At 35.1% G+C, this 13,152-nt stretch overlaps 2 protein-coding genes across 5 annotated transcripts; both read left to right on the top strand.

The window, feature by feature from the left end:
* The first annotated feature begins 741 nt into the window (after positions 1-741).
* Positions 742-4,186, top strand: LOC111888756 (uncharacterized). 4 transcript variants are annotated; one of them, XM_042899022.2, is made up of 8 exons: positions 742-914; positions 1,537-1,584; positions 1,811-1,923; positions 2,018-2,075; positions 2,386-2,501; positions 2,673-2,891; positions 2,970-3,173; positions 3,800-4,186. In XM_042899022.2, the coding sequence occupies exons 2-8, from the start codon at positions 1,539-1,541 to the stop codon at positions 4,061-4,063; spliced, it is 1,020 nt and encodes a 339-aa protein (XP_042754956.1). In that variant the 5' UTR covers positions 742-914; positions 1,537-1,538; the 3' UTR covers positions 4,064-4,186. The 4 variants fall into 4 exon arrangements, with proteins under 4 accessions (XP_042754956.1, XP_042754954.1, XP_042754955.1 ...); XM_042899020.2 differs by having other exon boundaries at positions 1,808-1,923; XM_042899021.2 differs by having other exon boundaries at positions 742-1,338.
* Positions 4,187-11,061: 6,875 nt separating this feature from the next.
* Positions 11,062-12,838, top strand: LOC111904352 (heat shock 70 kDa protein 15-like). Its single transcript, XM_023900120.2, has 5 exons — positions 11,062-11,780; positions 11,901-11,974; positions 12,057-12,089; positions 12,471-12,563; positions 12,711-12,838. Exons 1-5 carry the CDS (start codon positions 11,062-11,064, stop codon positions 12,836-12,838), a joined length of 1,047 nt encoding a protein of 348 aa, XP_023755888.2.
* The last annotated feature ends 314 nt before the right edge of the window (positions 12,839-13,152 follow it).

Genomic DNA, 13,152 nt, shown 5'->3' with positions numbered 1-13,152 from the left:
AAAGAATCTCAAACAAAAATTATGGGTTCTTGTTTCAGATGGTTCATCAAATATGAAATGTTACCGCTTGCATTGTCTTCAATGGGTCTATGTCCAAAGAATTCGAATTTGATGGTCTTCTTCCCAGTCTAGACCTCATCTTCTTCGTTTGGATTTCTACGGTGGTAGCAGATTGGTCGTAATAGTGGTGGTGTTGACGGATAATATAGACTTGATGTTCTTAGTTTTGTTCACCTACCCATAAGTCATATTAATGGAGTAAAAACGGTCGACATGAGAGAGAATGATTTATTTTATCTACTTATTAATAAAAAAATGTTAAAACAACTAAAGTAATAAAAAAATAAATTAAAATGTAAAATTGATATTTGGAGTTTTGACCTAATCCACAATAAAAGTAAGCGAAAGGATAAAATCTGAAACTTTTCAGGTTACCCCACATAAAATGATAAAACTTAAGGATCAATTTTGTAACTTTGGGAGAGAGAGAGAGAGAGAGAGGGGAAGGAGGAGAGAGAGAGAGAGAGAGGAGAGGAGAGAGAGAGAGAGAGAGAGAGGAGAGAGAGAGAGAGAGAGAGAGAGAGAGAGAGAGAGAGAGAGAGAGAGAGAGAGAGAGAGAGAGAGAGAGAGAGAGAGGAGAGAGAGAGAGAGAGAGAGGGAGAGAGAGAGAGAGAGAGAGGAGAGAGAGAGAGAGAGAGAGAGAGAGAGAGAGAGAGAGGGAGAGAGAGGAGAGAGAGAGAGAGACCGTTTTCCTTTTGCAGCTTCTCGTTCCTTTTCTCATTTTATTCCTTCGTTGTCTGTTACAGATTCCGAAAGAGAGAGAGATTCTCTATCGTGAATTTTCGTGTGTGAGAAATCTTCCATTAATGCTCTCATTGCATTCCAACAAACACTTCTCGCACTCTAAAATTTCAGTAATTCCTCTTCTTCGTTCGTAATTTCTCCCATCCTTTCATATCTTCAGACAATTCCAAGCTTTTATGTCTTCAATTTGATCTTAAACGTATCAGTCGAATCTCATCTGAATTGGTTATTCCTTTAACTTTTTGATCGACTCCTACAATTTTATTACGGAATGTGAGATTGTGGGATCGAGTCGGTTCTTTCAAGAACTTTTCTTTTTGATACTTCTATGCTTATTATCTGTTTGGAATCTGTTCGTCTGCCTATGGTATCACTTTGTGTTCATTGTGTGAGAGAGAAATAGGGTTATCTATTAAAAAGCTTCATTTTGCGAAGAACTCAATTCTCTGAGCACGAAAGAAAGAAACCAACTCCAGTTTCTCAAATTCTTGAATTAGTGCTACTGTGTGAGAGAGAAAGAAAGAGATTTTGAGAGTGAGTTTTGTTACTTGTCAGAAGAAAGATACGCAGAGATATCTGCAAAAATTCATTCTTCATACATACATGATGGAAATGTATTAAGAATGAATCAAAACTCCCAATTTTTGTGAAATCATTACTTGTTTCGGCATTTTGGTTTTAGAATCTGAACTATTTTTAGTTGATTTACGTGAATTATCTTGAATTTTGCAGAAATGGGGAAAGAAAACACTCGATTCTCAGCAACGATGCGACAAACAGGTGACATTTACATCTACTAATTCAATTTACTTTAGTCTGTAAATCTTTCTTATGAATTTACTTTACTACCCCTGCCTTTTGATCTAATTTACCAAAAATCCAACAAAATTCGGCCTTTTCTATTCTTTATCCATCCCCAATTGTTCTTAAATTCATCCCGTTAATGGCTTCCTCTGTTTCTTTCCCTTTCTTGATCGAATTTCTTAATTTCGTTTTGTAACAGAAGACAAGGATAGTGATGGAATTTCTCATAAACCCTCAAAGAAGCTTAAAAAGTTGACTTCTGTGAATAAAATCGATGAATCTATTAATAGCAAAAGAGTAAAGCTTCCGAAAAAGGTAATTAGTAACACATATAAACTTGATTTCTCATAATCCGATTTGGGTTAATTCATTAATCATGAGTTCTATTCTTCCCCTTTCGAATTTGCAGTTTTTCGATGAATGTTATACGGTTAATCACGCACCTATTCCAAGAAAATTGCGATCAGGTCGGTATAATTTGACATAGTCCTTTGTGAATGAAGTATTGAATCTTTTATTGTCCTTAAATTTCGTGGTTTTTAATGCGTAAATTTCCTAATTTTCAAAATTTATTCGGTTAAATCTTGATAAGAAAACGTAATTTTTAATGGCGTTACCAAGATTCGTATTTGTGTTAGATAGATTTGCAGAGTAAGGTTTTGAAATTGAAAACAGATACTTGTTATATAATTTATGTTAAATAATTAAATAATTTTCTTTTTAAAATAAAACGAATGGCAAAATTGTAATAAAGTTGGTTTATCATTCCTTTTACAGCAATCAAGCAACGTCACTACGACTCTCTTTCTCCTTCTTTTCCAAATCCAAAAGACGGAATTCTTAGACTCGAATTGCCATTAGAAAGTCATAATAAGAAGCTCAAAGTTAATAAGGTTAGTACTTTTATAATTCTTAAATTTTTAACCTTTTTGCTGATTATTTAACTGTGTTTGATATGTAAAAAGACATGAATGCCCTTATTGTACTCAGGAGACTAGTCTAGAGTAACAAAAAACAGTCTTATTGAAGATCTCAATTACCAATTTTTTTTATATGCATTGTAGGATGAAAGACAACACTCAATAATTTCAGGGTCGATTTCAGAACAAATAACGAAAGATGAAGAAGAAGCAATTGCGGGTTTGCTTTTATTGGCTGGAAATAATAAAAGATTTGAATTTAATTTAAAAAAAGAAACTTCAAACTCTGAAGAAGATTTGGTTGAAAATGATCTGGTGATTGAAGAATTCAATAAATCAACAAACACAGTTGATGTTAAAAAGGTTAAAGTTTTTTGTGTTCTTATGTTAACTTTTACTATTCTTGTGTTTTGTAATTTATTTGTGATTATTATTTTTCAGGATTGTAAAGATTTCAGGGATGGAAATGTGTCACGAATGATATGCTCTCGTCATGTTTATATATGCCGAATTATCCAGAAACTGAAAGTTACAGAGGGTAAAACGGTAAATTCACACGAAGAATCGAAATCCGAAACAATCAAAGAAAGTTGCATGAAAGCGGCAACTAATCAGACAAGTTTTCTTGCTGCTAAATCCAATCAGGTGATGTTTTTAACTTGGTATTGAAATCTTATTGAATATTGAAGTTTTAAGTATAGTTGAAGTAAAGTTCGAAGAAGATGTTTTTTGAATTTTGGCAATATATAATAGTAATTTTTTTATTTTTTTATTTTATTTATTTATTTATTTTTTTTTATAAATTTTCATTTAACAACATATTAAAAACAATGCAATGGAAATTAAAATATTTTAAATAATTAATCAAACAAGAAACTTGTGTATGTTAGCAATACAATGTCATAACTAGATACGGTTTCATACGGTTTTTATTTGTTGCATAAACAAAGAATACAAACCAAACCAAATATTTTAGTTTTTTAGAAAAAAAACCAAAAAAATAGTTTTAAAAATTTCTTGTTTGTTTTATGTGCAAAGAGTTTAATACTCTTCTACCCTCCAATAACTACTTAAAAAGAACTTACATTGAAACTAAAACTTTCAAATTCAACTGATAACACTGTTAAAACCCGAACCCTTGACCAGATGTGCAAGTATATCACACTTGAAACCCTGGGGACATCAATTCGATCTTTCGGGTTCTTTATTTTGAGGATTTTCATTCGGTTTTTGTGTTATCTCCTAATACTCTTTTTTGTTTGTGATATTAGGTATCGGTGCCTCCGTATTTTGGTAGCCCGCTTTACGACCCTTCACAATGGCCGAGACCACCGAAACACCAAATGTTGAACAATCCGTTTATGGCCGGATCTTGCTATCAAAATTGGCAAATAAGTGGACATGATAATAATGCATTGGTAAGTGTAATAGGATCCAAGGAAAATGGAGGTTTATTTCTTGTTGATAGCTCTCCGATACTAAACTTAAGATTCAAGGAACATGGAAGTGATAGGAATTGGTTAAATGACTTATAGATCAATGATATAGAGTGTTGAAGGGGGTGTACAAATGTATATAAAGGTTTTTGATTCAAGTTCAATATTGTTATAGAGCCATGAGATTTATGTTCGAAATGCATGGACAAATTTTTAATGGAATTGATAATAATGCATTTGAATGTTAGAAGAATGAAATGAAAAGATGGTTTGTCGGTTGTCATATATAAATGCTAGCATTTGTTTGTTTTGTCTTTTGAAATTAACAATATGATATAAAGATTGCAAAGAAAGGGCATAAAACTAGCTAGATGTTTGGTTCATTGGAATATGATAGAATTAAAAACGAGGTAGAATAGAATTGAAAATTCTATGTAACGATCGGATTGGTTGGAAATTTTGATGGAATTTTAATTTGTGGGAATGTATATTTATTAGGTACACGTATTACATATGGACATAGTTCACCCTAGAGGTATGCAAAATCCGGTTTTAAATCAACGTGGAGAACTTTTTGGTTTGGGTTTTTAGGATATACACAAAATCGGTTTTTCTCTAAATAGGTTTAGGGTTTAGGTCGGATTCTTAATCGGGTTTTAACCGGTTCTAATCCGACTTACACAAATAAGTTATTTTCTAGTTTTTCAGCGGATCGGTTCGTTTACCAGTTTCACTTATTTGACGCTAAACTGGTTTCCAACATCTAGGATATAACTAAGTTCATTCTGATTGGATTGGATCAAACCAAACTAGTTTCAGTAAACTGGATTTCAACAAAACATGTTTCAGATTAGATACATCTAGCAGTTTTTGTTATATACCTCTAGTTGGCATGAACAATTTGTGATTCGTCCTAAGAAATTTGGTTTCTTCGAAAAGAAAGACTAGCAAACTGGATTTCAACAAAACATGTTCTGGAAGTAAAACATGCAAAGTGAATCACAATGATAAACTAACTAACTATGGCCTCAAACGAATTAAAAATAAATAAATCTTTAGTATTCAATCACCATAATAATTACGACTTTATTCATTGTATAATGTTTCGAGTAGTCAACTAACCACTTGAATTAAACATCAGTCATGTCATGTTATCAACATGCATACTATGTCTCTCATGGTCCTTCAGTTGTGAACAAATCGTCTAGACAATTTTCCAATGATGCATATTTTACAACTCCAAATTCTTGTCACTGTCTAAAATGTATTGGAATTCCAACCTTACATGCATTGATTTTCTGTGATGTCGAAGCTTCTAAGTCAAAGAGACTGAGCCAACGATATTACAAAATATTCGATTGGAACTTTGTTACTAGAAACAATTCCATGAAGTTTCAAATTCAAGGTACACTCCTTGAACACTTCTCTTCCATTAAAGATTCCAATTAACATGTAGACTTAATAATCAACTCCCATTATGGAAACTTTTCCATATTCCCATATGACCATCAATTTTGATCAAGAATCATCTCAATCTAAAACATGTCACTATGGTCCTTCTAAACAATACCATACGTCCAGCTGTCGACAAGCAACCAAACTTCAATAAACAATTCCTTTCCATTCCTCACAATTTGAAATATGAAACTTTTCATAATGTATTATAAGAATAATATATCATTCCTCACAATTCTCAACGAAACTTTTCATAGCGACAAGCAATCAAACAGTTGTTAAGAACATTATGAAAACTTCAGTAAACAATTCCTTGCCATTCCTCACAATTTGAAATATGAAAAGGGATGCGTTAATCATATTGTGAAATTGAGAATGCAATTATTGTTAGATTAGGTGTCTAAGCCCATAACTATAATTGATATATACTTGAATTGATAGTACCACAGTCCGTTTGGATTGCCCTCAAACCTAGTAATTTGACATGATGACTTTTAGAGAGAGATTTATTTATTATGTGAGTAATAAATTCGTATAAATAATTTATTAATATATTATAAGAATAATATATCAGTTAGAAATAATATTATTTAATTAATAATTAATCAGAAATTAATTAAAATTAATTTCAGGATTAATAGAATTAATTAAAAGTGTAGGTTCTGAAGTGTAATTGTTCAATAATTGAGCAAAAGGTTCCAGAACCATCCTTCTTAAGGGCTGGACGGTTTTTAGGGATATTCTAAGGTTTCTACAATATCTTATGTGGATAAATAAGGAGTTGGATAATTACCAATTTGAAATATTATTATTATATTCCAATTAGGGTTATCCAGGACTTACTTGTACCACTATATAAACGACCCTAAGGCCTTCATATTATGACCACTCGATTCCATAAGGGATAGCCGAAAATTCACACCTCCCCTATCCTATCTCAAAAGTTTTCCTTATTGCTAGCTTGGATGTGAACCACTAGAGGCACGCCAATTATGGTGCTTGCTTCGAAGAGATCTACAAGAAAGGTATGTGATACTAAGCTTTCGGGCTTACAGTTTCAATGTATTGTTTCAGGTACTTCAGGAGACCGTGGAAAGGCGAAGGCGTGACCGTATCACTCCTCATCCTTATGTTATGATTTTTGGGACACTCTGATGGAAAATGATTTGAATACATTTTGTAAACAATGCTATGTGGCTTCTAATTATGATTGAAAAAGTTTAAATTTGGTATGAATTTTATGGATGTTACAAGTTGGTATCAGAGCCTTGGTTTGAGTGAATTGGAGGAACACTAGTGTGAATCCAATCTCAAATCAAGGAGATTTTTGGAAATAAGTTTTAAAATGGTTTTCAAAATAAAGGATGGAGGATGCAGAGGGTACGATTAGCCGGAGCCTGTAAGTAAACCCCAAAATACCATGCAGTTATTTGATATTATGATATGTTAGAACAACATGCTAGTGCTAGGCTAGCGATCTTCAGGAATCACATGATAGATTTGCCTGATTGCATGATGCCTATTAGCCTAGGGTTTCTTGTATGTGGAATTGACATCATAATTTTAGATGTTTAGTGTATGCATCATGGCTGTGCATAATAAAGACCTTATAGCCTGAGAATGTTGATTCGGCCTTCGGGTAGGATCGAATATTCAAAAGTCTATTAGGTCCAACGTTATGTGCAGCTACCATGCATTAGTGCTGCAGGGGATGATGGAAGTTTCATGGATGTGAGAGTCGTGATAAATGGTGAGTCTAGATGCGAGGTATTTGGTATTCCCCTAGAATGAGGGTTGAACGCATTTCCTATGTTGGTGATATTGTTAGGGCGTTGTGGTGATACTTGAGACAAATATGGGCAGGTGTGGAAGGTAGTATGGGCTCGTACTATTGAAAGCACAGGACCCATACGCGTATCAAGGAAGTCACAACCCCTAGGGTTTTGTTGGGAGCTAGTTCTCGGGGTTATCATGAGAAATGCCTAATGTCCTGTGCTGTATTTTATGTATGGAGATTACGAGACGTTTTGGGGCAGGATCCGGTTCGGGATCGAGATCAGGAGAGGGTGATCAGGGTGGATTGGTACCACCTGGGGCCATTGGTTTGATGAGTACGGACGAGTTGGATGCCAGGATTTGTGAGATCCTGCATGATGAGATTGCTGCAATGTTCCGGGCTGAGTTGCCGGAGATGTTGGGTCGATCAAGACCTCCATGGTTGAGTACCTTGATGAGCGCTATGCAGCTCTTTCGGAAGCAGCTGCCGCGACAACTACAACGGCTGTAACTGTGACAACCCGATATTTTGAGACAATGTAATGTAAAACCAATCAAATCTAGGTCAAAATATAACTTTCCTAAAATCTTATTTGGGTTAAATAAAGTAGTAGGAATCGTATCAAGGTTTTCGTACATATAAAGAACCCTAAAATCCGAGTTATAACGAAGAAGTTATGACCAACCGAAGATTCTCGGCAAAACCGGCAACAGCGATTAAACGAAAAACGCGAAGTTTCAATACAATAGTTTTTAGCCTTAAGTATCTAAATGAAAGTTATAGATAACCTCAAACCGTGAGCGTACATAAAAAGAACGTCCAAATCTGACTTCGGATGAGGAAGTTATGAATTTTTGAAGAAATTCCTTAATCACGTCATTTTAATAATAAAAATAATTTCGGAATTTGCCAACGGAATCTAAACGAAAGTTGTAGATCTTAGTCTCACCTATGCGTGGATATAAGGAACGTCGAAAACGGAGTTCGTATGAAGGAAATATGAATTTTAGAAGTTTATTTAAAATAAATATAAATTTAAATATAAATTCTTGGTAATATCCGAAGGGGAGTCAGCAGATAGGACTGGAGTACGCCCCGCGTACTGAAATCAAGGGCCTCGGATCGTCCACGTCGCCCTATGCGAAGCTACCGACCCGCCCCATCCGACCCGCCCCGTCCGACCCGCCCCGTCCGATCCGTCCCATCCGAAGCCGAGGCAGTCGAGGATTCGCTCATGCATGACGTACGCGTACGCGTTGTGTACAAGCGTACGCCCCGCGTACCGTGGCGGTTCAGCACCCCTATAAAAGGGATGCGAGGGTTTCCGAAAAACTTGCCCATTTCTTCTCTTGTCTCTTACGTTTTGCCTCGTTTTCCGTGCCCGTTCAAACCCGAAACCCTGTTCATTTTGCTCAAGTCCCGAGGGTCGATTTTACTCCCGAGATTCCCGAGAATCCCGAGAAAAATCCGTTTCCCAAGACGAACTCTGCCCGGTTTTTCCATCACTACTAGAAAAAAGGCCTTTTACGACGCGCAAATTACGACACTCATTAATTTATGTTACGCAAACGAGAGTGACATTAAAAGAGTGTCATCTCTTCAGAAAATTTAAGGATTTAGGTCACGCATTATTGCGTGCCTTTAAATTAGTGTCAAAAGAAAAAAAATTAAAAACACGGAGGGCGCTGTACCTTAAATGCGCGCCCTCTATATGTGTCGCTTTATAATTTTAATGAACGCGCGTTCCTTAGTTACAAGCGGGAAAAGAAAAGCCAAAAAATTAGAAAAGCCCGCTACCCTCCCTACCCTAAGCATTATCACGCATCTTTCATTCTCCTCACACTGTTGTGCAACTTCTCAATCAAAGATCGAAGGTTACGATTTCATCTCCATCTCTCGACTTCATCATCTCAATCAAGAAAAAGGGCTTCTGATTTCCATTCATCTACTTCATCGTTGCTGTAATTTCACCTTCTTCATCTCTCTGCTGTTATTGAGAATACTCGCCAATAGTTTTCTTGCACTATTCCTTGACCTGCTTCCTTCTAGATACGCTTCTGATCGAGAGATTCAGGTTAGGGCTTTCAAGGCGCCGTGGAAACTGTAATGGTGTTCATTGTGGCGGAGGGATTAGGGTTTCTAGAGTGAGAGACGAAAGAGGAAATTGGGGTAAATGTCCGCAGAAGGAAGCATGTAATATTGTTCTCTATTAACTGATGACTTAGGGTTTTAACTGATGACTTAGGATTTCGTATTTATGGAATCCAAGTTCTTGATTCCTGAATTTGATTTCCCTTGACCTTCCTTACAGATCCGTAGAAAATTCAGAAGAGCCGCCACATATCTCAAGCACACGGTACCATCTCTCTCTCTCTCACGCACCTTCTATCTGATTTTATTTTTGCTCATCTATTCTGGATTGTATTGCTTTCGAAAATAGTGGTTACTTATTAAGGGGCATTTTGGTCAGCTTGTTAATTTTGATAGAATTCGGTATTACTGGGAAAAAAATGGGTGCGCCCCTGTTCCTTTTTATCGCAGTAGCCTCTTCTTTGATATTTTTTTCTTCTAATCTCCTTGGTTTGAGAAGCAGGGGCTGCTTGATCAAAAGTTTTTTTTGTTATTGGTCCATGATTGACAAATTTATGGAAGGGTTTCTTGTTCTTCGCTGATTTTGATCCTAGTCAAGACTATTGGGTTCATTGTTATGTCATATACAAAGGGCAATACTGGAATCTTCTTGTTTGGTTTGCGGTTGATCAAAATATTTTTTTTTTCCTTTTGAAAATGTTGCTGCTGAGTTTGATTCTTGCCATGGCTGCTGGGTTAACTTTAATTTTGAAAGGGGCAATTTTGGAATTTTAAAAGGGTAAAATGGGATAAACCCCAAATCTCATAGAGTTGACATCATAGATGCAGTGTAACTAGCTGTTTCAACATCAGAAGCATTAACAATCCACACATGTATGTCTATTTTTAGTTTCATGGATCAGCTTCAAAATGTGGCCTTTAAATTTGCACGCTAAGTGTTTGTGAAAAGTCCTTATCAATGATTTGGCATTTAGAGGCACCTTTTGGGATTGAGAAAGATGGGCCTTCTTGAGTTGATCTATTATAATGTTAGAAAGGGTTAGAATTTAGAAGAATGAACTCAATTTATATGAATGTTTGATTTTATAAAAAAATATGAATGTTTTAGCTTTGTTGTTTCTCTCTCAATTTCAGATGATTCATTATGTAAAAAAAAAATAGAAATTAAGTTTACAACAAAACTGTTCCTTTTTTTTTTGCTTTTATGTTTATCTGGTTTTACATAGAAGTTTCAATTATATCGTATAAACTTGCCATACAAATGGCTCCTAATATATTTCCTCTTGATATAACATAAGAATAAAATTAATTTTTTATATTATTTGATATGCTTATTTTGCTTACATAATTTTTTTATTTTTTATTTTTGGTATTGCAACGTGTTGGATATGCATTCCAGCAAATTTACTGGAGTGGGTTGGGCGCTTGGGCTGACGAAGTTCTTGGGAGGGAGGTCATGTTAAAATTATTTTCTAAAGAAAGAGATGAAAGATTGATACACCATCTCATGGCTTCAAAGGAGCTTCATCCATCCTTAATATCTGCCCAAAGTGAATATAAGGTGTAAGATGAGAGTTCTGATGAAGATTATCACAATCTTCATTGATGTTTTGTGAATACTTTCATTAATGGTTCTTATCTTGTGGTTTGTTAAGCAGATTATGAGTAATCGAACAGTTGTTGATAAATCTAATTACCTTTCATCTGTGCAGATTGATTCCTGTGAGGCAGAGTAACTTCTCATTAATTAAACGAGTTACTTTACTCAGCAAAGATGAGCGTAGTTGGATTTGATCTTGGGAATGAGAGTTGTGTTGTGGCAGTTGCCAGACAAAGGGGAATTGATGTTGTTCTTAATGATGAGTCAAAACGTGAGACTCCTGCTCTTGTGTGTTTTGGTGATAAACAGCGTTTTCTTGGAACAGCTGGTGCTGCAACCAGTATGATGAACCCAAAAAACACCATTTCCCAAATTAAGCGGTTAATAGGGCGTCCTTTTTCTGATCCTGAATTGCAACAAGATCTCAAGGCTTTGCCTTTTTCAGTTACTGAGGGACCCGATGGTTTCCCATTGATCAATGCAAGGTATCTTGGGGAAACAAAGTCATTCACCCCAACACAAGTTATGGGAATGGTTTTCTCAAACATGAAGACAATAGCTGAAAAGAATTTGAATGCAGCAGTTGTGGATTGCTGTATTGGGGTACCTATCTACTTCACTGATCTTCAAAGAAGAGCTGTAATGGATGCAGCTACTATTGCCGGTTTGCATCCTCTACGGTTGATGCATGAGACAACAGCCACTGCTTTAGCTTATGGAATATACAAAATTGATTTACCTGAAAATGAGCAGCTCAATGTAGCCTTCATTGACATTGGACATGCTAGCATGCAGGTATGCAGTGAAGCTCAATGCCCTTTAGTTCAATACATTACACGAGAGCTTTTAACATGCTTAATAATGGAACATGTAATGAGATTCGCAAGCCCCGAGTGAGTATTCAATTGCTTTTTTATTATTCGGGTAATTAATATCTCTACCTTTTTTTATTTAGTTCACTAATCTATACATATACATCTATATAAAAAAACCTTTTTTTCTATATTTTGAAGGTATGCACCTGTTCGTAGCGATTCGGTTGTTGGTGAGCTGAAGTTGTCAGAGCCAACTGATGTAATTCTCCTAGGTATTACTTTTGTATTTTTCAAGATTTATTTTATATACTTTTCTTAAAATGCAAATTTGTTAAATATTATGTTACATTTAAGAGATTACAAGAATTGAGATGCTTGCGGTTACTGGTAAGGATTTTAATCCTTCTACATTATAAAACTTACTTTGTTTCATATTTTCAAATATTAAATACTTATTTTATCATACCGTATTAAAAAGTAAAAAAGATAGGTACATTTGTTCAGAAGAGAACAAATCCTTTAAGCCATTACAATCATAATGTTCTTGCCCATATAAGCTGTGATTTGATAACATTGGTAATTTCTTCAGATGTGAATTCATTGTAACAGATACAATTGGAAGATCGAGTGAAACTGCATATCTGAAACTGCCCTGTTTCCCCTGGTCTTGTCTTCTAGACTTGACCTTATTTCTCTTCTTATCTATCATTTTTGTTACTTTGTAATTTCAATTAATATATAAACAGGTTTCTTGGATTTTTTTTTCAGGAATTCCTAAAATAGAGAAGCTAGAAATTGAAGGGAAAGCTTTCCATACAAACTTATATGCAGTTCGTTGTAATTATAGTGGAGGAAAAGAGGGTAAGAGTAAAATCATGTGGCTTAGATCAATGGTTGGAAGTCCAAATCTTATTTCCATTCCCGATATCTTTTTTCTTTTAAATTTTTTTACCACTTTATGAGAAACAAAGTGAAATGTGGGTCTATAAATTGTTTTTTTTATTGTAGGTGAAACAGAAAGGATCATCAAACATATGATCAACCTATTTGGGCTAGTATTATCTGTGGCTCCTTCTCCTGCTCCTGCTCTTCCCCCATCATTTTCTTCCATTATGCAAAGATTTAAATCTTACTAGCTTTTAATCTTTCCATCATGACAAGAATTTTGTATTCTTATCTTGCTGATAGGTCCAAAGAAACTTGAATGGGATTGAACCATTGTGCTTCCTGATTTGCTGCTATCAATGGATGTTGTGTGAATCCTCATTGAAGTCTTCATTTTGGTTTAAGAGAACAAGGTGGAGAGTCTAAAAAGAGACAAGTTAGCAACAGAGAATCTCCTCCAAGAAACAAGTTACAACAGAGAATCTTCTTCCCCTTTGTTCACACTTTACATAATCACTTTCAATAATATTATCTTCAGTCTTCCTATAGTTTCTTCATTATTAAT

The sequence above is a fragment of the Lactuca sativa genome, chromosome 2 (assembly GCF_002870075.4).
Source record: "Lactuca sativa cultivar Salinas chromosome 2, Lsat_Salinas_v11, whole genome shotgun sequence".
Lineage (NCBI taxonomy): Eukaryota > Viridiplantae > Streptophyta > Magnoliopsida > Asterales > Asteraceae > Lactuca > Lactuca sativa.
Note: the sequence above shows the minus strand (reverse complement) of the source record. Positions and strands in the feature narration are given on the sequence as shown.

What these genes read in the sequence shown, in the direction of transcription:
- LOC111904352 (XM_023900120.2), top strand. Translation starts at nt 11,062, where the DNA reads ATGAGCGTAGTTGGATTTGATCTTGGGAATGAGAGTTGTGTTGTGGCA. An exon ending in TGAGATGCTTGCGGTTACTG is followed by an intron (nt 12,090 to 12,470) that starts GTAAGGATTTTA and finishes TTTTTTTTTCAG; the next exon opens with GAATTCCTAAAATAGAGAAG. An exon ending in TTATAGTGGAGGAAAAGAGG is followed by an intron (nt 12,564 to 12,710) that starts GTAAGAGTAAAA and finishes TTTTTATTGTAG; the next exon opens with GTGAAACAGAAAGGATCATC.
- LOC111888756 (XM_042899020.2), top strand. Translation starts at nt 1,539, where the DNA reads ATGGGGAAAGAAAACACTCGATTCTCAGCAACGATGCGACAAACAG. An exon ending in GAGTAAAGCTTCCGAAAAAG is followed by an intron (nt 1,924 to 2,017) that starts GTAATTAGTAAC and finishes TCGAATTTGCAG; the next exon opens with TTTTTCGATGAATGTTATAC. An exon ending in TTGCTGCTAAATCCAATCAG is followed by an intron (nt 3,174 to 3,799) that starts GTGATGTTTTTA and finishes TTGTGATATTAG; the next exon opens with GTATCGGTGCCTCCGTATTT.